Genomic DNA, 25,963 nt, shown 5'->3' with positions numbered 1-25,963 from the left:
GAAAAATTCTGTAGTGGGTGATGATCTATGATGTGATGATTTATCTTTTACTTTATTCCTGCATTATGTGGTCTTGGGGAGGTCTTTATCAGGAGAAAAAAAGTACAATTTATGAAAATACAGTTAAAATTCCAAAATGTAAGCTAAGATGTAAGATGTCCCATGAGTCTTTGTAGGCCCAGTTGTAGTCCTGGGGCTTTATGTTTGACACCCCTGAATTATATCGTTTTAGGGAAGAGGAGAAGGCACAAGCCACATTTGCGAAACGAGGCCAGTGTGACAGAAAAACTCTGTACTGTGCCTGTCTAAAACTATCTGGGGGAAACAATCATTGAGGTTAAAATCCCAGATTTGTACAGATGATTTAAAAAGAGCAGCAGCACCAGAAGATGGCTTTGAAGGGGAAATTTGCACAGGTTTTTAGTTAGACTGAAAATTTATGATCACACCTCATCTTCTGTTCAGCAACAGGGACAGCACTGCTTATGATTCACCTTTGGCAGTGCTCAGCTTGCAAGTATATGTCCCACTGTCGTCTTCATGTACTGAATTTAGCATGAGACGGCACCTATAGCATAAAGAAAAATAAATGAATGAATTTTGTTTTTATGACACCAAAAATCTGTCAGATAATAAAATGTGCTGCAGTGACAGCAACATGAGGTGGACCTACCTCTTTCCGTCAAAGTGCATCTTACAGTTGAGCAGTGCAGGCTGGATCAGCTTCCCCCTGGACAACCAGTCCACGTCCACATCTGGAGGTCCCGTGATGTGACACTCAAACACGGCTGATTCTCCAGCCCTCACTGCTGCGTCTTTTACCTCCCTGGTGATCGTCAACGCCGTTTGTGCTGCAGCGGTTGATTAAAAGAAAAAGAAAACAGCACAAATAGAGCATATATAAGGAAGAACGACAAGATATGGTATGACTAAACATTCAGTTCAGTTTCTCATCACCTACCTCTGACCTCCAGTCTGCACTCTGCCTGTTTGCTTCCATACTCATTGATGATCCTGCAAGCATACAGCCCTGCATCTGACCTCTGAGCCGAGCCGATCCTCATTTCACTGGTGCCATCTTCCATCTCTCGCACAGTGAAGTGCCCTGCTGTCTTCACCGAGACTCTGTCCTTCAGCCTGGGTCAGTATAAAGCGGCTGTCAGAATCATTTATGCTCAGGCGCGTAATGGAGGGGTGTTTGTGTGAGACAGTTAGTGACCTTGATTGTGATAAAAGCTTCAGGTTTCTCCTGAGATGTCTAGCTGCAATAAAACCTTGAGGGGGAAAAAAAGATGTCTTACCAGTAAACCATGGGTTTGGGCTGGCCTCTGGCTTTCACTGACATGACAACATCTTGACCCTCGGTTACCGCCTGGTCACATGGTGCCACCTATTAAAGAATGTAAACATGATTACCTATAAAAGCTTTTAAGGTTAATCTCTAAGCTTTGCTCCAGTTTTATCAGATTGGAAGTAAAATCACATTACGACCGTGCCCAGAATGACTGCAGCTATCAAGTAATGCTGCGATGAAGCAAGTGGAGTCATGGTATGAAATGCAAAGGATATGTCCATGGAGATTGCCATTTTGCTACTAGGAAAATGAATATTGCAGCACAGTGTGATCTTAAGATCGGAGAACAATCAAAAGAAGATTCATATTTCCATGTGCAGTAACTCATATTTTTGTCCGATTGTTTTGGGACCTGCCTGTGGCCCCAATACCTGCGTACCTGGAAAACAAGACAGAGTGTGCAGCAACACCTGACACGGAAGAGAGTTGCCATTACAAGGAGTGCAGAATTATTAGACAAATGAGTATTTTGTCCAAATCCTCCTCTTCATGCATGTTGTCTTACTCCAAGCTGTATAGGCTCAAAAGCCTACTACCAATTAAGCATATTAGGTGATGTGCATCTCTGTAATGAGAAGGGGTGTGGTCTAATGACATCAACACCCTATATCAGGTGTGCATAATTATTAGGCAACGTCCTTTCCTTTGGCAAAATGGGTCAAAGAAGGACTTGACAGGCTCAGAAAAGTCAAAAATAGTGAGATATCTTGTAGAGGGATGCAGCAGTCTCAAAATTGCAAAAACCAAGGCGCCAAATAACTGCCCATGAACTGAGAAAAGTCAAGCGTGCAGCTGCCAAGATGCCACTTGCCACCAGTTTGGCCATATTTCAGAGCTGCAACATCACTGGAGTGCCCAAAAGCACAAGGTGTGCAATACTCAGAGACATGGCCAAGGTAAGAAAGGCTGAAAGACGACCACCACTGAACAAGACACACAAGCTGAAACGTCAAGACTGGGCCAAGAAATACCATACCACCTTTATTTATAAAGCACTTTAACATAAAGCCAGAGTTCACAAAGTGCTGTACATGCTAATAGCATAAGTAAAGAAAATTAAAATGAGATAAGATAAAATAAATAACTAAAAAACTAAAATAAATTGAAACATGTTAAAACAAATTGAGTCAACCCCTCTAATCAATGCCAAAGGCAAATATCTCAAGACTGATTTTTCTAAGGTTTTATGGACTGATGAAATGAGAGTGAGTCTTGATGGGCCAGATGGATGGGCCCGTGGCTGGATTGGTAAAGGGCAGAGAGCTCCAGTCCGACTCAGACGCCAGCAAGGTGGAGGTGGAGTACTGGTTTGGGCTGGTATCATCAAAGATGAGCTTGTGGGGCCTTTTCGGGTTGAGGATGGAGTCAAGCTCAACTCCCAGTCCTACTGCCAGTTTCTGGAAGACACCTTCTTCAAGCAGTGGTACAGGAAGAAGTCTGCATCCTTCAAGAAAAACATGATTTTCATGCAGGACAATGCTCCATCACACGCGTCCAAGTACTCCACAGCGTGGCTGGCAAGAAAGGGTATAAAAGAAGAAAAACTAATGACATGGCCTCCTTGTTCACCTGATCTGAACCCCATTGAGAATCTGTGGTCCATCATCAAATGTGAGATTTACAAGGAGGGAAAACAGTACACCTCTCTGAACAGTGTCTGGGAGGCTGTGGTTGCTGCTGCACGCAATGTTGATGGTGAACGGATCAAAACACTGACAGAATCCATGGATGGCAGGCTTTTGAGCGTCCTTGCAAAGAAAGGTGGCTATATTGGTCGCTGATTTGTTTTTGTTTTGTTTTTGAATGTCAGAAATGTATATTTGTGAATGTGGAGGTGTTATATTGGTTTCACTGGTAAAAATAAATAATTGAAATGGGTATATATTTGTTTTTTGTTAAGTTGCCTAATAATTATGCACAGTAATAGTCACCTGCACACACAGATATCCCCCTAAAATAGCTAAAACTAAAAACAAACTAAAAACTACTTCCAAAAACATTCAGCTTTGATATTAATGAGTTTTTTGGGTTCATTGAGAACATGGTTGTTGTTCAATAATAAAATTATTCCTCAAAAATACAACTTGCCTAATAATTCTGCACTCCCTGTAATGACAACAGACAATTGTTTCTTCTTTTTCTTTCTGTTTTTTTTTTTTTAGTTAAATGCAGTAAAATCCAATGGATGACTCTGGATTTGGGGGTTGCCAGAGGAACAGTACTTGTCTGATGGCACTGTGCCAAGTGAAAAGTTTGTTGGAGGCGGGATTAGGGTTCGGGATTGTTTTTCAGGAGTTGGGCCAGCAGGGTTAGTTCCTGTGAAAGGAACTCTTAATGGTTCAACATAACAAGACATTAGTGACAATTTTATCCTCCTAACTTTGTGGGAACAGTTTGCAGCTGGATCCTTCCTTCCTGCACAAAGCAAGGTCCATAAAGACACCAATAAGCGAGTTTGGTGTAGAAGAACTTGACTGGCCTTCACAGAGTCCTGACATCAACCTGATAGAACACCTTTGAGATTAATTAAAGTGGAGACTGCGAGCCAGGCCTTCTGGTCCAACATCAGTGTCTGACCTCACAAATGTGCTTCTGGGAGAATTCCCATAAACACTCCTAAAGGTTGTGGAAAACCTTCCCAGAAGAATTGAAGCTGTTAGAGCTGCAAAGAGTTGATCAAATTATCAAAATAAACCCTAAGGATTAAGAACAGGATGTCATTCAAATTCATATGCAAGCGAATACTTTTGGCAATACATCACAACAATGTGATTGGTCACTTGCAGTGTTGAACCTGGACCAACATTAATTATGATGATTCGGGAAAGACAACGAAATGGGGATATCAGAGACATCGACTATGACGCTGCGCTTGTTATTTAAAGAAAAAATCATAAGGAGCTTTTATACTTTTACCTGAAATGAGGGAGGCTCTTTTAAATGGTGAGGAAGTGAGCCTCCGACCTCCATCACCTCCTCCTGAGGACTCAGGTACTCCTCATCTGACTGGATTGGACTGCTGATTTCCAGAGATACAGCAGATTTCCCACATTGCGTGTGGGTCGGCTCTGGAAGAACAAGATATCGGACACAAATATAATAGAATTACAAGCATACTACCGCCGTGTCTAATTCATTTTTATTTGAGTTCACAAAAAAGTCGATTCTGATTTACACACGTCTTAATTTAAGTAATTGAGTGCAAAGCCTTTTGAAATATGGTTAACATGGCACTGGCGTAGCTCATTTTGTTTACGGTCTTTTTTTTGCTTTGCTGGTGTTGATCTTTGCCAAAATGAGCACTTGGCAACACAAAGCAGTGGGTTAGACACAAGTGGGCCACGTGCACCTCCACACACTGAGCACAGGGACCATCTGAAGTGACCATAAGCGAAAAGATAACGAATTAATCCCTTAATCCCTGACCCAATCATTCACTCATTCCCACGAGTTCTAGATCAGACACTGTGTCTGGACCCTTGGCAGTCTGGACTACAGTCAGACTCAACTCACAGCTGCGGGAAGAAATATAAAGAGCTGCCTCTCTCTTTCTGTCTCTCCTTCTTCTTTTGTTGCCTTCGTTTTCGTGTCAGCGTTTCACAATCTTTGCAAAGCCTAAGACCTCACATATCTGGCACAACTAGATAACGTTGCGAGTGAAAATGAATAAAATCAATTACCCAAGTAGAATAAAGGCATGTCCCCCCTTTCAGATGGCAGAACAGTGGACTGATAGGTATTTTGCATGACATTCAACTGTGCAAAATAAAGGGAAAGTGGGTCATCATCTGCAAGTGAAAGGCAGGCTTGGTCGCATATACAGATGGAAAGAAATGCACCGAAAGCCATATATGGAAAAGCTGACTAATAGTAATGAAACACGATAAAAAAAACACTGTTTATGCCAAATTATTAAGCGATGTAGGTGGATATTCTGTTGCGCTTATAGCATTAAAAAAAGGAGGGGGGGATAAAAACAACAAAATAACCTACCTAGAGTCACATCTCTGAGCGGCGTCTGTGCACCAGGGGATAACTCCCCAGAGTATTTATGTAAACCTGCCAACTCTTACACAACTCCCGAACAGTGTGAGCCGACCAACTTTCCTCCACCCTGTCCTTCTGCTTCCCATCACTGTTACGCCTTTATTCTCTTACACTCCTGACATCCCGGGCTGATGAAAAAGCTGAATATTTTAAAAGTTTATTAAAGCTTAGGTTTAAAGACTCCACTGAGTCACAAAGCTGTGGTTCTTCAACTTCTTTGATTTTTTTTTAATGCAAAAATGATAATAGGCCTGTGTTATGTTCTCGCATATTTCTTTGAAGCCAGTAAATCAATCTCGCCCACTATTTTGGCTTGTCGTGGCAACAATCTACACACTTCTCGGCTAAAATGACTCACATAATCTCCCGCCACTTTCTGGCAGCTCCATCCCCAAGCCCTGTAGCGTGAAATCTGAAGTGATGAAAAACTCCACGATTACAGCTGTAATCTCGAGCGGGGACATAAAGCAGACGGCAATTACCCGAGAGAACAAGAGGCCTTCTAAAAATACTCCTGCAAAGTTAGACTCCGCTGGCCTAATATGGCAACAGAGGCCCGCGTGCTGCTGTCGGAAAAGCACCAGGGTGAGCGCTCGCATTTGTTGACAAAACTGTGAAGAGGGGAAAGTTGCATTTGCATGAGGCCGAACCAGCACTGCTGGGAGCTTCTCTCATGCACAGCGTAGTATAAACACCCGTCCACTGCAGGCGCTTATATTTTTCTTTTTTTGCCTGATTTTGAATGCCACGGCTGCCTTTGAGGCTCAGGAGACCTTTGTGTGACGGGGGCAGGTCTGCGTTTTGAATTCATGCCGAGGGGGAGCTCGGTGCCTTCAAGAATTAATGGGTTGCCATGGCAACTATCGCTGCGAGGAGCCCCGGTCGGGATGCTGAGCTCCAGCGGGCCTTTGTAGTCATTAAGACAGAATGTCAGGCGGAGGAGGGCTGGCAGCGGATTAAAGTGTGAGTCAACATGTTTGAGAACAGCATCGTTTTTATGTTCCCCCCGGTGTCGCTCTCCTCATTTAAAATTTGTGCTGGTAAAATGTGTCACCATGTCTAACTGCAAAACAAGAAAGCAGTAGAGGTGGGCGGATACATGTAACCATCGATACGCTGGTATTGGTACTGGATAAATACTAGTGCGATAGGGTGGATACTTTGTTTCTGTCCTTCTAAGTTCAGTATCTACTGAAAAGTGTTAAATAAATTTAATATTTTTGGAAGATGGCTCATCTCATAAATCATGACACACTGCTCACCCCCATAAAAGCTGCCTTTATAGGTTAAAATTATCGGTATCTGTATTGGTATTGGCAATACAGGCTGTATATTTACTTGGTAATCGAATTGATACCAATATTTCAAGTATCGCACAGGGCTTGAAAGCAGGCTCTGGCCCAGCCTCACCTGACTGAATGTAGAGTGTCGCACTGCATGACGCTCTGCCCGCCACGTTGACAGCCGTGGCGCAATATGACCCCGCATTGCTCAGCCTCATCTCCTTTATCACCAGACTATGCTTCTCGCCCTCAGCTTTAACCACATGGAACGCGTCACACCGGATCTCCACATTATTCTTCCTCCATGTCACTGAGAAGGCAGAGAGAGAGAAAACACAAACACTGAAAAACTGATATGGAAGAAGTCAGATTGCAAACATGTGAAAGGATAAGGCTCATTGATTTGGTTTATGAGAGTTTCACTTAAAATTGACCAGATTTCATAAGACTATGTGTGCAAGAAATCGCTTTATACGGCACTTAACAGAAAACAGTCTCCTTACTGAATTCAAAAAAGAAAATTATAGAAAATGGGGATGTTAAAATGGTGACTTGTCTTCAGCTGTACCAGTAGGGGTTGGGCTGCCAGTGATGATGCATTGCAGTGTGACCTCAGAGGCGCTGGGTGCGGTGGTGTCCTCAAGAGGCTTCTCAAACCTCGGGGCCTCAGCTGGCTCATCATCAGCAGACAGGTAAGAGTCATCGGAAGAACCGCCTGTGAATTAGAGGGACGGTCAGAGTGTTTTCTGTGCAGCTGCCGGTGCTCTATTACCTGCTTTAGAAAAATGGGTCAGACTCCAAATTAAGGCATTGGGCTAGTTTCCTTTTACGGATCCCCATGATGAAAAGAGTTTCATTAGTGAGTCTGGGCCCGGCAGCAATTCTGGCTCTGATTAATTTTCCATGGTGGACAACATAATATAATATATATATATATATATATATATATATATATATATATATATATATATATATATATATATATATATATATATATATATATATATATATAAGTTCAACCTTTTTGATCATTCCTTTTTAGTTTGTAATCTGTATTTTTTATTTCAATGTGCATGTTTTTCTTATTCGGGGACTTACAGCCTAGCAAAGGTAATAAATCTCCAATAAGTTCTTTTTGTGTTTCAGATCTTAAAGCCACAAATGAGGCACAAAAAAGCAAAAGTTGTTAAAATGGGAAGCAAACAAACACCCAATATTACTTTACGTTTTTTAAGAGTGAAGTCACAACCCTAAAAAGTCTAGTTCTCTGACCCCTGGTAGTTAAACTTATCATTTTTCATAGGGGTAGTGTTGTGTGTGTAGGTCCTGATCTTTTTACAGTTTAAATTGTTTGTTTGTTTTTTAATAATCTCACTCAGTGGTGGTCAAAGGTGAAACAGAACAAAAACCTTTAATCAGATATGATAGCAAAACTTTTTAGCTTAGGGCTAAGGGAGTTATTTAATCTCTTAAGATCCACCAGCTTCCTAGTGCTCTTTTGTTAGGGTTATGGTTGTCATTATGTTCCCTTCTACCACTTTGTCTAGATATTTTATTTTATTTGACCTGCCAAATGGGAACATTTATGAAAATAGTACTGTAAGCCTGGCAACTTGGTAGACTTGGTAGTTGAGCAGAAATCCATGGATAAAGCCTCAAAGACTTCTAAAGGGACAACAAAAGGTGGTTGTATTTGTTTTGTTATTTGTGTAAAGAAACGAACTGGACAACAGTTGGGTCACTCAAGCCACAGGCAGGAACCTAATGGCTCCCAAAATGATTAAAGTGTTCATCCAGTTCCAGACTCTCATCTGCGATGGATGCTGCTTGGATTTTTTACAAACACGTTTATCTAGAACACTCGTAAAGCATCACCTACCTTCGTCTGCAGACTTCCGTTGAGCAGAACGGCCTTTTTTGCTCTTGTGTACTCTGCCCTCCCTCTTCCTTCCCTCGTTGCTCCTGTGTGGAACACTTTCTGTCTCCATGGGTTCATCCTCCACCAGGATGGTGGGGATGTTCACTTTCATGGCCGGAGATGTCCGCCCCACCTCCGCCTTCCTTCGTTTTAGGAGCGGGCTGATGGAAGGATTGGGTGATGGGGTGAGCCGAGGAGGCTTGGGTGGGAACTGGGGTCCTGGTTCCCTTACAGTTACTGGGGATGCTCTCTTCCCTGTTGGGCCTGGTGATCGGTGGTCCGCCTTGTTGTCCATGTTGGTGTCTCTCTTTGAATCAACTCTGGAGGAGGATGAAGATTTGTGGGATGTGTTAACAAGTGTGTCTTTGTCAGCTGCCAGAGAGCTTTGTAGGGTTTCCCTGCATGCAAAAGATGAGAAAGCTGTTATGTAATATAACAAGTGAGGGAAAAAATATTACATGTCTAAAACTCTTAATTTCCATTAAGTGCTTTGTTGTTGTTTTTTAAAAGAAATTTCAAATCCCTCAAAGAAAAATATACAAATATGATCATATTGGAACCTTTTTTTAAGAGAAAATTTCACAAGTAAAGATAATCTTCTTCAAACCTGATTAGGCTCGTCTTTGTAGCTATTGGCAACGGTTGTCCTGGTAACTGGTGAACTGGTGGCGTTGCCGTGGTAACAGAGATTTTCCTTGCGCTATCTACTGGTTTCCCGTGCAAATCTGACTGTGTCATCTTTTCCTTTTCGGAGCTGCTGCTCTGATTCCCCGGGTCTTTGCCTTGGGCCTGCTGAGAATTCTTCCATATGCTGCCCCCCTCCCTCTCCCCAACTTTTCCTTCCTCTAGGGCTCGCTCCCTCGCCTCTAACTTTTTAACTACTTGGGCAGGAATGGGTTCTAGTTTCCCCATGTGCAGCCTGTCTTTCTGTGACAGCTGCTCAGTTGAATATGCCTTCTTCAAGCTTGGTTTCCCCACAAGCTTCTTGATCCGCTGGAGCTCTTCTGTGAACTTGCTCTGGTAATTCTGGATCCTCTGGGAGTAGTTTGTCTTGTCCTCTAATGAAGAGGCCCTCTGCTTGAATACCGCTCTCTTCTGGGCTGCACCCTGCAGTATTCGACTCTCATCTTTGCTCGGGCCTCCTGTCTTCTTTCCACTCTCATCTGATTCAAAGGAAGCTGCCCCTCGTGGCAGATCCACCCTTCGCTCCTCAAAGGCAAGGACCTTGTCAAAGATCTTGGGTCCTGCACGAGCCAGTTTGGGCGTCATAACTGCACTGTTGGTGCCAGATGACTGGCCCGTATTAGAAGTTTGAGGACCTGAAGGTTTGACTTTGCCCGAGTGTTGTTTTTGTGTGCTGATGCTGTTTTTGTGCGTGGTAAGAGGTGGCTGGGGGGAAGACAGGGGGACATAGGAGGACAGGCCCTGTGATTCATCAGCAGTTTGAAGCCTAGAGGGGTAAGGATTGAGGGGAAATAATGGAGGGGTGAAGTTAGAGCTCTGGTGCAGTGGCGAAGGCTTTGGAGGAGTAATAAGATGCAGATAAATGTCCGTTTGTGTCATTTTGTCTCATCATGTTTGAGTTCTTTGTGTTTTCGCATGTGCTTTCTGTGTTGTATCAGGTAATGAGCAACACATCAGACAGTGTGAAATCAAATGGCAGAGAAACAAATGTAATGAAATTTTGAGATTGAGACTTCTTAAGACCTTAACCCTAAAACTGCAATAACCGCTGTTGTTGGCATGTTGCACCAACAATATTACAAAATAAGAACATAAACTCCTACGAAAATCAAAAAAAGCACCCCTGCTTAAACTTCTAACACAATAACACCATGCCTAAAAATAACCTGTGAATCACATGATAATTACTCAGTGAGAACACTCATGCTAATATCAGCTCGGATCAAAGCAACCCATGCATGCCACTGCAAACCTATAAACATATGGTGTTAATCCAAAAGTGAGGGGCGGCTGTAGAAAACATGCAGTGGGTAAAAATCACAGTTTTCAGAAGTGCTGAATAATATATTATATTAGAAGATTGTACAAGTGCATCCTTTCTAATGGCTATATGAAATATTAATATTAACATTGTTATTTTGTTGGCTTGTAATCATTGTTAGATTCAAATCAATCCACACTGATGGCACGCAGAGTCGAAGGAAAGTGTGACATCAAAATAAAAAAGTACACTATATGGAAAAATGGGAATATATAAAGAAGAGTAAAAAATGAATAACAAATTGTATAGCAAATGGAATAAAGTTTTTGCGAGTTGGGTCTATGGAGGATATAATGTCTTGCCGTATGAGTCAGTTTTCATTGCAATTTGGGTTTCTGGGCAGTCTTTTTGCTTTTTGGGGGAAATCCTGGGAATTAAAAAGCCATGTGCTATAATGGCATAGAAAATGTTCTCCCTCTGTACAGGCTGAACATGCTCCCATAGTAGTCGCTGCCTACGGAAACACTTTCCTCTGACCCCTGAATGGGCCGGGCAAGGTTAGCGTGAGACGCTCGGATGAGTGGTTCCACACCCAGGTGACGGACAGGGGGGGCCCCCTCAGAAGGACCCCCACCGAGGCCTTGCCTTGCTGGGTTTGTGGGATCCAAATGGGGCCCTGGAGGTCGGGAACCCAGAGTGCGGAGCTCTCGCTCCACTACAGGGTCATAGGTGCCGGGGAGGGTGGCCCTGTGATCTGAAGCATCGGGATTGTAGTCCATCACCCTTCCTCCCTCACCTGTATAGAGAAAGAGAGAAAGGGAGAGAGACTGTTTGAATTTAAAAATTAAAATTGTATAATTTTATATCTGACTTTTAGCATTTTAAAAACAACAACAACAATATATTGGTTGTTGTGGGCGATCAATAAAGAGACTAAACTGTGTCTGTGTTGAAAATGATCTTGAGCTGTGAGCCTTCTAATTCATTGGTGAGAGTGTGGTTACTTGTTTTTAACAATAACAATATAGCTTTCTTGCATAGCAGAATATTATATACAGGCATGGCTAAATAAGCAGCCATTTGTTTGCAGTAAGTAAGTATAGTTAGTACGCTAAAGGCATTTCCCAAATATGGGATGAAGAAAGTATTTGATATTTCTTCCTCTTCAGAGCGAAAAGAGGCCAAACACATGAGATATCATTGGAAAGGCCACGATTTCCTCTGTTGAGCACATCAAGACTTGATATAAATGTGATGTGATGATAATAGAGAGCAAAAACAAATGTTCATTACAGTGGACATAAATGAATAGGCTGGATATCACATTGTATTATATTATATTGTACTGTGTCTATTGTATGACACGTATCTTTTTATATTGTGTCTATTGTATCATATCATAACATAAAATGTCATATTGTACTAAAATTGTATTGTCTGGATCTCTTTATTTCGTGTTGTATTGTATCATTTCACATTGTACCACTTTTTTGGCATTTTATATCATACCATCCATCATTGGATAATCATATCATGTCATATCATATTGCATATTGCATGACTGTTTTTATTGTATGGTATATACACAGGTATATACTTATTTTTTTTGGTTTTGGTGTTATAGAAGTTACAGAAGTTTCTGCAAGTCAAACTTCATCAGATTGAAGAGACAGTTGATGGATGGGCTGTGTGAATTAAACCATTTTAATGGAAGCATGGTAATTTCCTAATACCGCGCTCCTCTTAAAAATATTTTAGCATAAATCTAATAAGAAATTATGTATCACCAAGACTCTGATTTTGCTTTACTCTCTAATAAAGCATTCCTATATCTAAAATATTTTTTAATGTCTTAACTGGAAGTTAATGCAGTAAGAAGCCAGCAAAAAACCCGTGGTGGGGGGGAAATGACGTCTAATGAAGACAGCGTTGTTAAGCATGATGGATAAACAGCCTATTGATTGCTTGAAAACAGGAAATGAAACGGAAAGTGAAGGGGCCACGTTTGAAACGTGTACCACTTAAAGTGATCCTTCGCCCAGCGATGAGCAATGGAGACAAGAATGCTTTAGCAGCATAAAAAAAGAGCGGTCAGCATCTTCTGTTAACGAAGGAAACCTTGAAGCAACGATACGGTCGGGGATAAAAAAAAACATCTTAGCACTTGACTGATTGAATGATACTGACTCAGCGTCACCATCAGTAGCTGTGCAATATCAGTTTCTCATAAAACAAAAAAACAGACGGAACAAAATGAGAAATCTTCTCAGAGCAGCCACACTTTTAGGTCTTGATATATACAGCTTCAAAATTCTGTTTTCACTTCTCTCCGAGGCCGGGCAGCAGCTTTCATTTTTATTTGAACACGCCGTGCTTTGAAACGTATCTCATCCGTGTCTGGCTTTAGGGCCGGAAATATTTTCTGGAATACATTGCCTGAGGAGAAAATGTATCTTGTTTGTGTATTACAAGGTATTGTAGTCATTATTTAGTATTCAGCAGAGGCAACCACTCTGTTCCATGAAGAAAACAAATGATGTATCACCTCATCCCTCCCTCATTTGATATTCTCTTTCTATTTTTCTGTGGCTTGTCTCTGGAGGGACGTGATGAGGGCGTAGTCAGCCCACCAACACAAAAGCTTAGAAAGTGCAAACACCGAGTATGAGCGAGGAAAGAATATACTGTAACATTTCTTTGTGGTAGAGGAGAAGGGTGTCAATATTTCAGGTCTATATTCAGACATCATGTTGCTTGGTTAGGAGTGGATGGCGAGGACGTAAAGGTTCTACGACTCCAATGCACCAGCACCACTTTAGCAAATTAGTAAAGACTCTTTCAGGAATTGTTCTCATCAATGCAACACTAACAGGTTCAAGCGTAACCTTGCCGCTAGACAAAATGCTTCCCCCCCCCTTTAAATTTTAGACATTTGCATTAAGATCCAGAGGATTTGCATTTCTTTTTTCTCCTGTATCAAATTTAATGCTCTTTAGGCTTAATCGGATTTGCTTTAGATCAAGTAAACTGCCTCACACAGTACCCATTAGTCAATATGCAATTTTATTTTAGCAACAAAAAAAAAATCAGAACCAGAGTGTACATTGGCAACAGGAGTGACAAATCGAAATTTGAAATTTTTTGGTCCAAATTGTTGAATGCGTAGGTGTCTGCAGCCATGTGTAAAGCACGGTGGACGCTCTGTCATTATAGGGGGTTTCGTTAAAGTCGATGGAATTATGAGCACAGGAAAGTACCATCAGTGTAGGTTGCCTCAAATCTTTTGCGCAGTGCACAGCTACTCAAAAAGCCACTTGAGGCTGGCTCCCCCTGCAGGTCAATCGCCCATGTTAAAATGCCCAGCTTCATTTTTTACGACTAATTTCCCCTTCTATGACGGCCACACATCTTTGGATAACTCCACCATTTAAATTTTATCAAAGTTTAAAGTTGTGCTTTGACTTGCTGTAAAGTTACGTCCACTAACAGCTCCTCTAAGAAGTCTGTGCAGTAGTCTTAGTGTGTTTGTGTACTATCTGAAATCTAAATACCATGTATCTGTATCTGTGTGATGCACTTGTGCAGCTTTTGGTTCTTGTCCAAATGTGTTCATTTCTCCTCCAAAAGACCAAAACAGTAATGGCCATAATACTAGAAGGGAGAGCTCACAAACCACTAACTTCTGGGTGGCATTATAATAGATATGATAGATATGATACCATCCATCCATCCATCCATCCATGAATGATACCTTCATTTAAAAAAAAACAAAACAATAGTAGGTCTTAGACTATCAATAATTTACGATTTCCCAAATCTGTGTTATCCAAGAAATGGCTTCCCGTGTCTTTTTCTGTCCAACCAGTAGTCCAAACTGCAAAAATCCTCAATTTAGAGAGAAAAGCAAAGCAAATCCTCCCACTGGAGAAGCTGGAAGATGATCAACCAGCCAGTAAATTCACTGATTATTTGAGCTGTTGAAGCTCTACACCAGCACGGCAAACTGTGAAAGAAAGAAATCTCATGCAGCACCTCATTTTTAGGTGAGTATAACATAACATTCACCAACCCACTGGACCGTTCCACCTGATCTCTGTTCATTAACGTACCTCTATTTAAACTTAACGATGTACATTTACATTTTAATTGGCATAGCATGCATTTGTTTCAGCCTCATTTATCCAGCAGAAATAGTCCCATTTTTGTCGGACAGCACGTTCCCCTGTGGAGCCACACAGAGAGCTCCAGACCTGAGACAGGTTCCCTGCTTGAAACTAGGGCAGTGTGTCACACTGTTGCATCACACCATGAGGGATTAATGCCTTCTGCCATATCGGATTTCATCCAGCGCACGTTTTGGGCCGGCATGATAACAGCCTCCATTAAATCTATCTATCATAATTTTATACAAGTGTGTTTTTGGCAGAGATGTTGGTGGTGGAGCTGTAAATCTGGCTAAATATCATTTTGGACAAAGAGCTGCAGAATATTTTCTTTAAGTAGTGCAAGCTTGCAGCTAGAAAATATGACCTCAAAAAAGAAAAACGAAGCCTCGAAACCACAAACTTACATAAGCTTAAAAAAAAGGGAAAAAAAAGGAGTTTAAATAAAATACCTGAAGGTCCTTTCCGGCCAGCCTTATCATGGTGCCTCCCGGGCCCTTCTTTGGTTTCCATCTGAGGTTCTGTGGTCTCATCCTCTGTGGTCTCAGAGTCTGAAACAAAGAGAAGGAAAACACTATGAGATGAGACGGGAGGAGAAGGTGGAAATCCAGCAAAGAGGAGCTGAGGTGGAGGGCGGGAAGAGGAGGCTGGAAACAACAAGAGAGCGCAGGTAGAAAATGACTTTTCACATTTGCTTAGCAGCAGACGTTTTGATGGGTCACTGAAAAGAGCTGCGAAGAGCCCCCCCTCCCCTTCCTCGCCCCCCCAGAGTGAAATAAATGGGTTGAAACTGGAGCGTGACATGAAGCCAGCTGTGGCTTATAAAAATGCATGCAGGGGAGGGGTATGTAAATATGCTCTTGACTCAGTTTTGAGTCAGCTTGAAGCTCAAGAGGAATCTATATGTAAGGAAGAAGAGCAAAATCTTAAATCTTACTCAAACCTCGTTATTTGACTTGAACTCATGCATGCATGACTGTTTTCACAAAAGAGGACAACTACAATCAGTAAATAAATATGGTTTGTATATAATACAAGTGAAAGCTGAACTCTGAGTGCATAATTTACAAAAAGAAGACGTGGGATAAGCATCTGACTTGGTTCTCAGTTTTATGGGGAACATTCAAAAACGGAAAGGACACAAAAACAACAGGGTGCGACGACGATAAACACGATGCAAACAGAGGATCGCAGATCGCTGATTGACAAAGCTCGGCCTAGATGTTGAGGACAAAAGATGCAGCACAGAGGCAAACAGACACACACACACACAGACACTCAGGGTCAAAGTAAGGAGCCTGAAACCACATCTCCGTTGCTGAGATCACATTACATCAGATGAGGTCAGCGACAGAAACAAATCAAATAAATAAAAACAAAGGAGAGAGGATGACAGGCGGGTTTACCATAGCTTTGCTTTCGGCAGGAGCGGAAAACTTCGCTTCCATAGTGGCAGCAAGAGAGGGCAGACGGGAGAGCACCGTTACTATGGAAACCAGCATCTCTCTCACCCACACGACCAATCCTCTTCGTACCCATTAGAGTCTAAAATCACCAGCCAAACTGCTGGGTGGCTGACAGATATGTTTACTGGTTAGAGAGCCTGCGAAGGAGGAGGACGACAACCACAAAATAGGTTGCACCTCATTGCGCCTCACATCAAGTCACATCCTTATTAGATAATTCCAGAAGCTCTGCCTAACAATAAGAAAGCCAGTGTAACATGAAGAAGCACAATTAACCTATTGCACTGCTAGTGTGTGTATGTGTGTGTTTTTTTTACAGGTGTGGGTATGTAGATCCACCCAGCTGTATCAAATGAAGTTAAATAGCTCGCATGCCAGGCGAGTTAAATCAACTCAGTGATGTAATTACAACGAAATATATTTTGAAGTGTATAGCCTGAATAGTAATGTGACTGGAACAGCTTACATTACACAAATATTGCCAAATATTATACCTCAAGCCGTCAAATTTACACAGGATTTTTATGCTGCAGCGATATTGCTTTGTGGGGGTGGATGTACAAGAATGAGCCCCACTTTCTTGCTGGAGTCGAGCAGTAGAACATACACAGAAGCAATACAGGTGTTTTTAAAACATACGTAAAAAAACAGCTTTTATGTATATAAGAGTTGTTCCAACTGAAGCGCATGCCATTGAAAGCTAAAATGGTGACAAAAGAAATGGGATCAGGCAAAAAAAGAGAGAAATGGCTCAAATTTACATTTTTTAAAACCAAAACAATAAATAAATGAATTAAATATAATAACGGAAGAGACTACGGTAGAATAGAACTGGTGTAAAGCTCATACTGACAACACACCATGGGTAAATCTGCCAAATGTCCGTGTGGAATGCCCAGTTCTCTGAAATAAGATACAAGAGTAAAATGCATTATTCAACAGTGAAGGCAGCCAAACACTCTATTTAACACAGAAAAACAAAATGCATAGATTCCCATTTACGGAAAAATACTTTGGTCCTTAATGAAACAGCTCATCCTTAATAAAACCATGCACTTCAGGCATCGGATCACAGTTTTCACCTGTGTCTATCGTGCATCTCCGGTACTGTCAAGCCAATTTGCTTTCATACTTCACTGCTATTGCACTTCGCTAAAAAGTCAAAAAGCCCTACGGATACTTAATTTGTTTAGCATATTGATCTTCCTCTCAGGTCCTTGTTGGAGAATCATCTGGACACAAAAAAAGCTTTGAAAGCTTTGTGGTCAAATTAAGTGAGTTTAGTCATGGTGGATGTTTCCAGTTGTATTTAGCGCTTTCCAATTGTAATTTCATCACAGACATTCAAAAATGGGGCATGTACTATAAATAGGCGTTTTTCACAGCAGACCTTTTGCCTCGTCGTCTGAGGAAAAGCACAAGTGTAACTAATAGCTGTAATTACATCTGCTTTTTATTTACACACATCCTTCTGAGCCTCCCCTCGGCTTCCGGGTAGTGATGGTAAATTTGATTCTTTTTACTGAATCGAGTGTTAATGAGTCACTCACCAAAGTGAAAGTGGTTTTTTGAGTCATTTGATTCACTGAGTCAGTTGACCAGAGAGTGCAAAAATTTTACATTTTCACTCAAACTTAATTTGTTTCCCTTTTCATGTAAATCCCACTGCTAAGATGAATGATTAAAAAAAAACAAAAGACTATTTTATAGAGAAAAAAAGAGCAAAAACATTTCTAAAATTAAGCAATTTCCTATCAAAATTGCTTAATAAACATTTATTTTGTTTATTTGTATTTTATTAGTATTTTCCTTAAGTGTGTCAAATATATATTTTCTCATCTAAATGTCCACTGCGCTGTGAGCCAGGGGGCGGTAATGCGCCTTAACATTGGTTGCCAACCAAGAAGAAGAAGAAGCTGTGAGCCAGGAGGGAGGTGGTGAGTGAGTGAGTGAGTGATTCGTTCGCTCGCTCTTTGATTCAGCACAGGAGGGAGGGGGTGAGTGAGTGAGTGAGTGAGTGATTCGATCGCTCTTTGATTCAGCTCTTTGATTCTTGATGTGAGCTTCTACTCAGGGTTTTTTCTTCCAGTTCAGGGCAGAAATGCTTTTGTTACGAAACTGGCTGTTGTTTCCCCCCCACAATTTTAATTATAAGCTAGATGTATTTCTACTAATGGAATTAGTTTGCTAACAGCAACAGGGATGAGTCAGTGAGTCAGTTGGGCTTGTGAATCATGATTCACGAGTCAGTAAAGTGATTCTCGAGTATTGAACGATTCGTTCACGAATCGAACATCACTACTTCCGGGTGTTTTTCATGCTTCCCGACTGATATGGACTAATTGAAAATTAATGGACTTCAGGTTCCAGGAACTAAGGTTATTCATTACTCTTTTCCTACAGTGGCGAGCCAAAATATCTGCTGTGGAAAATATTCTAGCTCACGATATTACAATATACCAGCACTCATGATAACCTTGATGTTTGAAAAATGAAGTAGTGATATCACTGAATTATAGATGTATGGCACCTTAATTGCTTTGAAGGAAGCAAAAAAGAAAATGACATCATGCTAGCTAGCTGACTACTGCAATAGCTAGGGTAGTAGCTAACTAGCTAGCTCGTTGCTACACTTTGTGGCTACCATTATGCTGGAGAAAAACACTTGAAGCCTCTCGCACCCAAGAAGTGTAAATGTAGTGCCTGTATGTTTTGGACATGATAATTGTGGGGTGAAAATCTGATATTGTGGCATTCCTTAACATGATCTCTTTGCCCTTGCTTCATTATGACATTGCCTGTAAATATGAAGAAAAACAACACAGTGGGATACAGTGGGATATCTGCGCTGTAAGAAACTGTCATTATAAATTATAGGTACATTTCTTGAGCAGTGAAGTTGTTTCTTCACTAATGAAATCATTTCTGTGCAAAGTCTAGATTAATTAAGTGATGTGTGGGATGTGTATTGTCTCAAAGGACATGAACGTCACCTGCAGTAGGGGTGGGCAATTAATCTTTCCGGGGGCAAACATAAGAAACTGGGACTGTTGTGGAGGGCTGCACCAAAAGCTTATAAGGAGATAAAATTGTTATTGAGCAGAATTGAGTTCAGTTTATTGGCACGGCCCTCCACAAAAGTCTCAGTTTCTTATGGCCCACTGGGAAAAACAATGGCCCACTCCCAATCTACTAGAATATGACTCAATGCCTGTAAGTGAGAATCCTGCCTAGATACAGTGATTTCACAGGGCCTTCTATGTAGCTGAAATGATAGTCAACCCTCTCCAGTCTTGCACTCATGTTTGAGGAGAAGCTGTTGCTAAACAACTTGTAAACAACATGGCAATTCCTGACTAAGAGAAAATTGTGATCTACAGTAGGCAGACATAGAGATATCTTTAGTCAAGCAAATGGTGAATAACAAATAGTATTTTTAGGTCCTTAATAAACAAAACTTTTCTTAAAGACTACGTTCAACTATAAATTTAGGACATTTTTAATGAATGGGGCCATAAGTCAGTCAGTTTTGCTAGCCTCTTGTTCTCTTGAAGTTCAGTTGTCCAGATATGCTGATAAAGATGGTGAGAGGTGATTGAAAGTCATTAAAAAAGGGAATGAAACTCAAAGTTGAAATTCTGTATAGAGGTACAGAATAAAGTCAAAAAAAGGAAAAATCTGCATATGGTTGAAAAGAAATATTTTCTACGCAAACTAGGCCTGGTAGATTATTGTGCTCATTTTATTTGTTTTATTCTTCCTTTCTTCAATACATCATCACTTCATGGCTAGGTAAGCTTTACATCTGACTTGCTACATGCTTTACAACTTCTTAAAGGCCACAACAGGTCACTATCACAAGGAAATGTGATATTTTTCAAATTGATAAATGATACAACTGTAAAATCAAGAGATCTACTTAATATGAGAATATGTGACAAATCTTGAGTGTCGGTGCTGTTAAAGCAGCTGGTGAACCTGCTTCCTGGACAGTCTGTCAATCATCACAGAGGAGCACTCCTCAGAATGACTCACGGCTCTGCAGCGGCTTGAAAGCAGAAATAGGAAAAGTGCAAAGTGAAGTGACTCATTTCACACTTTTCCCCCACCCCCCACCCCTGCCCGCCACATTCCCCGCTCACTTCCTATTGGTTGATGTTTTTGTGTCAGGCAAATTGATTAACAGTTGCCTGGTGGTAACCGCTGTTTGACAGATTGCCCTAGAAGCTTCCATCGTTGTCATGATCTCCATTGTTATGCCCCCAAGGCGTTCATATCAGCAAAACCCAGCCACAAACGGCGTCCTTTGGAAAATTTGGATTTGGCAAAGACTTCAAAAACATATTCTGTGGGTATAATCTAAATCCTTCCAGCATTATTCCGACAAATCTGCTGGTGGCAAGCGAAAGAACAGGTCTCAAGAGTTGGATGTAGGATTCAAAAGAGGCAAAGGGACCGTCAGAAATCAGCTTCGTATTGTGCGTCGCTCACTTTGTAGCCATTGTGAGTAGCTGCCCTGATTCTCATGTCTCCATGGAGTGTAGCCTACTGACACACTTTTCATCTGCCCCGAATTTGTGAAACCTGTCATACGAATTTCTTATTGTATAACAAATCTGTCTCGATCACCCGAGCAACATTAATATTTCATGACAAACAATGTGCACACTGTAACAGAGGGAGTGCATTTGGACTTGAGGGTGTGAAAATGGATGTTGCCTTTTTAGATTTTCAGGATGAGTGTCTTCAGAAATCATTTTGAATGTATTCAGGAAGGTAAATTACATTTTCCCCAGGCTGACTTTCTCTGTTCGATTGTCGGGATTCATCCCTAATTTTTCAACAGATATCAAACACAAATGCAAAAAACAGCAAGCATTACATTTAATAATTTAGTTCCTGTAGCATTTTCCCTACAGTATTGAAGTTGATCTCATTGTATTAACTTAAAACGTCTTAATCCTAATTCCTGATGTGTATTTTAAAGTCATTTGCCTTTGGCAAATCAACAAATGTGCATCCTTATCAGGTAAAGGGTGTGGCATGTCATCCTAATATGTTTAAAAACCTACAAATCTAAAAGAAAAGCATCGTGACTAGCGCTTCATAAAAGCACCACTGTGGACATTCTTCCGTAAAGAAGCAAACTCACCTGAAATCTCTTCTTGGACCAGATTTTCTTCATCTTCAAGTGTTCAAGATTACCTGTGGCATGAGCTCACGAAAACATCCCGGCCACCCGAAAAAGCCCAGGGTGTGGCATCAACAACAACATAAAAATCAGGATTCAGAGCGGGATTCAGCTGCCTTTTTGTGCGTGGGCGTGTTTACTCTCCAGTCTGGCAACAAGACGGGGAGAAAGGCACCGAGAGAGAGAGCTGGAGGATGCAAATAAGCCAGAGCCAGGTGTCTTTGTGTCTGAGTGTGTATCCGCTGATGTGAACAGCATCCCTGTCTGACGTAGAGGCTGCCTTTAGAGGGGGCAATTCTCAGCTGGTTTGTCTAAACTCCCCCCACTCTCTGCCCCTCAATCGAGAGAGAGAGAAAGAGAGAAAGCACACTCAGAACAAGGGGAGGTGGGGGTTGTAAGTCTGAGCATAAGGGGTGCGCTGGGCTTGATTGCAGTGATGAGAGTGGAGAATAACAGGAGGAGGAGGTGGAAAAATGAGAAGCTTTGGCAAAGCGTGTTGACTTTTCTCTGAGTCGGAGGACTTGTAGATGAGAAAGAGCAAGGCTGATGCAAATGAGTCAGTTAGAGATGAACGAGAGGGGAAAAAGAAAAAAGAGAAAGCCGGGGGTGGGGGTGGAAGAATGAGGGACAGATGGGGAAAAGATTCATGAGGGAAACCAAATCTTTACCACCATCCTTACAGCCTCTCCCAGTTTATTCTCCTTTTTGTCATCCTCTGCAAGGAAGGTCGCAGCCTCTCAGAAAAACCCACAAGCCATCAAATATTTATCTCTATTTCATGTCGGTTACCTTTAACCAGTGATAGCGTCTAGACCTCAAGCATCTGAGGATAATATGGAGTAGAAGAGCAAATGCACTACCCTAAATGCATTAGAGGTCAATACCCAACAAATAGCAGCCATAGTTTGAGGGAAACATAAAAGTGTCCCCATTATTGAATAAATAATTTAGTCAAATAAACAACCAAAATTTAAAAATTAAAAAAAAAACACTGCAGAGCGTTGATTGCAAGTTCCCATAGTGATGTGGTTGTTGTCTAAAATCCAGAGATATAAACTCTAATTAAATGTGCAACAAAATAAAATTGTTAATTGCTGATACATATATTTATTCTTATTCCTGTTCTTATTCTTATTGTTGTTCCTATTTTTTAAATTTTGTTTCCATTCTTGTTCTTATTCCTTTTCTAGTTCTCTTATTATTATTATTGTTCCTATTCTTATTCTTATGCTAGCTCGCATTCTGATTCTTGTTCTTATTTGTATTCCTATTATTATTATTATTATTCTTGTTCTGATTTTTTTCCTGTTATTATTTTGTTCCCATTCTTATTCTCATTCCCATTCTTATTCGTATGCTAATTCCCATTCTTATTCTTTTTCTTATTTCTATTGCTATTTTTGTTTTTGTCCCCATTCTTGTTCTTATTCTTATTCCCATTCTTATTCTTTTTTCAGTATTGTGGGATTATTGTACCATGACTTTACATGTTCAATGTGCTTTTTAAAAACTGAATTTAAAAATCAAACAAAAAATTACTGCATAGCAAGTGTTACTCCCTCTTTTACTTTTTACTGTGATTATTCCCTCCATGGAAACAAAATTCCATTCCTTTATAAACAGCCTACAAATGGAAACCAAAAACTACCAGTCATCCACAAGTCTTGTCCATGGCTCACCCACAGAGTTTTTAGGGTTTAATAGGAGATTTTTACACTCACTTGTAAGTCCATTGATAGTAGCAAGGTTTTCTTTAATATTAGGAACATTAAAGTGAAGACAGATTTTTACATTGAGACTAATTCTTTCTTTACTTTTTAACTCCAAGAAAAAAAACTTGTGGAAGCTGCTTTTTTACCTTATTACGGGGGTCTACTTTACATGCGCGTCATCTCCTCAGTTTAGCCACCTACTTATTTAGTTTGCCACACATCTCAGCATTTTGCTACAAGTGCAGAGTCTCTGAATCACCATTACAGTTACCATCTCAAATGGTTGCTTTTTGATCTACTGAGGGTTTGGGGAAAAACAACATATTCACTTTGCATATGACCGCACTCACATGTATTGTTCAATTGTTCAAGCAACATAAGGAACGTGGATGTTTTTCTTAGCAGGCCACTAGTCATGTTTATTGTGTGTATTTGCATATCTTTCTTAATATGGTTTGAGTTTGATCCTACGCTGGAGCTCCCTTTTGACAGAGATGCAAATATTTTGCATACTGTTTGCAGATATCGTCGTAGAGAGATTTAAAACATTGTTGGTTTCCTTTTAGGTTCACTGGTCTTTATCAACTCCTAAATAAAGTCTATCTGTTTCTGTTGCTTCATTCCTAAGTGCTCTGCATTTTCCACTAGAGTTAGGGTCACAAACTTTATCTGTCTGCCATCATGTCAGTCCATTATAGATTTTTCTGTTAAAAAGCCAACTTTGTGCACCTGGAAATTAAGTTGTTGAGAGTGGTGAGATGAGACATTAGAGTTGCAAGCTGTAAAACATATAATCTTATCTTATCTTACTCATTGTAAAATCAGTGGTTCAATCCCCAGCTACTCCAGTCTGCGTGTCAAAGTATCTTTGTGAGTGTGTGTGATTGGATGAATGAGGCAAGTAGTCACCCAAAAGTGTTATGTACTAGTCCATTCGCTTATCCAACTAGGCCCTCTACTACTGCTATGGCCAAATTACAATCACCAAACACACAGAAAGGCCCTGGCCTGTTTTGCTTTGAGGTGACAATGCTAACCACCACACAACTCTGTTGCTTAGTGACAAATTGTCTTTTAAAATTTGGAACAGTTAAATGTATTAAAGCTGAAAGATGCACTCTTTCTTCAACATTTCTCTTGTTATTACCGCTCTAAATGACTATTGATGAAATTCTTTTTCTACTTAGAGGCTTCTGCAAATCAGACAAAGAGAATATTATGAAACACTCCCCTCCAGGATGTCTTTTTTTTTTTTAAGAAAAGGTCACAAGACTATTGCACCAACCGTCCAACCACCTCCTCCATTAAACCTCTTTCTCTGGATTGAATTAATTGTTCTTTCAGAAGTTTCTGTACTCCCTCCTCTATCACATGGATCTAAAAATAATAACAGGCAGACACAGATCTTTTTTTTCCCTCTAACCACCCATAGTAAGCATCCACATATCAGCACACCTTTTCTATCCCTGCTGACGTGCTTTGCCAAATAACATGTTTTTTAGCGTTGTTAAGTTAAGCATGTTACTGCTTGTGGACGTGCAAACGCACAATATGTGAGATTGACTCCAGTCGGGCCGCTCTCTGAACGTGGGTTTTAATTCTAGTTATTAGCTTTTTCCCTCTCGATGCATTTATCCGATGACTGTCACCCAGCTGTGAAAGATATATTCTTCTCCTCAAAACATCCCAAACTAGGTTTTCACTAAAATGCAAGCCCAGATGCAACGGATTTCAGTTTCCCATTGTTATTTTAACAAACCTCCCTCTATTCACCCTCGCTCGCCTCGCTTCCTCCTCCATCCATCACCAGTGGCCAGAGGCATTCAGTCCAACAGAGAAAGCAAAGCAATCGATACCAATGCTTTATGCGTGATATGGGATACACCCCCAAGTAACAGTTCAAACGCCCCCCAGATCAATAAGCCCATCAAAACACAAGTTTCCATGACCATCATCCAATGAAAATCTAGATACGGTGGCAGAGCTGCTAGGAAGAAACTCATGAGGTGGGTTTTTTTTATACTCACTAAAAGCCACAACGAGGCAGCTGCAACCAATCTCTGGCTGGGATATCATACACTGTCAGCCATTAAGAACGGATAATTAGATATGATTGGTGCATGCTATCTATCTTACTTTGAATCTGGTTTCTTTGAAGCTTCAGGCAACATCACTGTTCGATGCACTGCTCAGACCTTCAGCATACATAGACAGAATCCTTATTAGTGGCCTCTGATATGTTTCAGACACATCTGTGAAAACCAAATGGGCTCATATTTTCTCCTGAAAATCAGATATAAACGTCTCAGCTGAATCAACTCAGTGCAAAATTTGTTTTCTTGCAATGTCAACATGCACGGAGAGATAGCAAACCGTGAATGAGCATTAAAAAGACTTCGGACAGGTGCAATTTGGAGCATGGTACAGTTTAATTAGCTTAAAGCAACAAGAGAGAAAGCAGACTTCACGGAAACCCATTGATTTTGTGACAGAGGCTGCATTCTGTGGAGAAGACTTGATGGATGCCTTCCAGGCATACAGCTTTATCAGCAGCAAGGCTGGCATAATCTCCCTGCAACTGAAAACAGATTCTGCTGCTGTTAGACTACACTGTGATCACACCATTTCTGTTTTCCTCAGCAGACCGCATCTTCATTTTTAACCAGGTTTGTTAAGCAAATTCAGCTGACCCAACAGCAAAAGATCTGTTGATTATTTATTGTATTGATAAACCAATCTCTGCCTTTTCCAGCTTAATCTTTTTCAAATTCACAGTCGAAAAAGACTTCTTATTTCTTGGAATCTTGGCTTCCCCCTCCCTTTAAGAAGCCTTGCTCCTGATTGGTTGGCCCTCACAAAGCAAAGGTAACTGACCTCATTTTTA

General features: G+C 40.9%; 1 protein-coding gene across 3 annotated transcripts in view; it reads right to left on the bottom strand.

The window, feature by feature from the left end:
• The window catches only part of LOC146608273 (striated muscle preferentially expressed protein kinase-like), a 67,266-nt gene that overhangs the window by 26,356 nt on the left and 14,947 nt on the right, over window positions 1-25,963 (bottom strand). For 2 of the 3 annotated variants that reach the window (XM_085348265.1, XM_085348268.1), the window contains 11 exons: window positions 15,163-15,261; window positions 11,193-11,343; window positions 9,210-10,052; window positions 8,564-9,000; window positions 7,253-7,399; window positions 6,812-6,994; window positions 4,271-4,422; window positions 1,302-1,390; window positions 962-1,137; window positions 674-851; window positions 495-568 (listed from right to left, as the gene is read on the bottom strand). In XM_085348265.1, the coding sequence (XP_085204391.1) occupies window positions 495-568; window positions 674-851; window positions 962-1,137; window positions 1,302-1,390; window positions 4,271-4,422; window positions 6,812-6,994; window positions 7,253-7,399; window positions 8,564-9,000; window positions 9,210-10,052; window positions 11,193-11,343; window positions 15,163-15,261 (2,529 nt within the window). The remainder of the gene's footprint in view (window positions 1-494; window positions 569-673; window positions 852-961; window positions 1,138-1,301; window positions 1,391-4,270; window positions 4,423-6,811; window positions 6,995-7,252; window positions 7,400-8,563; window positions 9,001-9,209; window positions 10,053-11,192; window positions 11,344-15,162; window positions 15,262-25,963) is intronic. The other variant, XM_085348267.1, reaches the window with a different exon arrangement.

Source organism: Diplotaxodon limnothrissa, linkage group LG23 (assembly GCF_057381915.1).
Source record: "Diplotaxodon limnothrissa isolate DT_005_m linkage group LG23, D_limnothrissa_male_GT1.1, whole genome shotgun sequence".
NCBI classification, from domain to species: domain Eukaryota; kingdom Metazoa; phylum Chordata; class Actinopteri; order Cichliformes; family Cichlidae; genus Diplotaxodon; species Diplotaxodon limnothrissa.
This window is presented reverse-complemented; position numbering and strand designations above follow the sequence as displayed.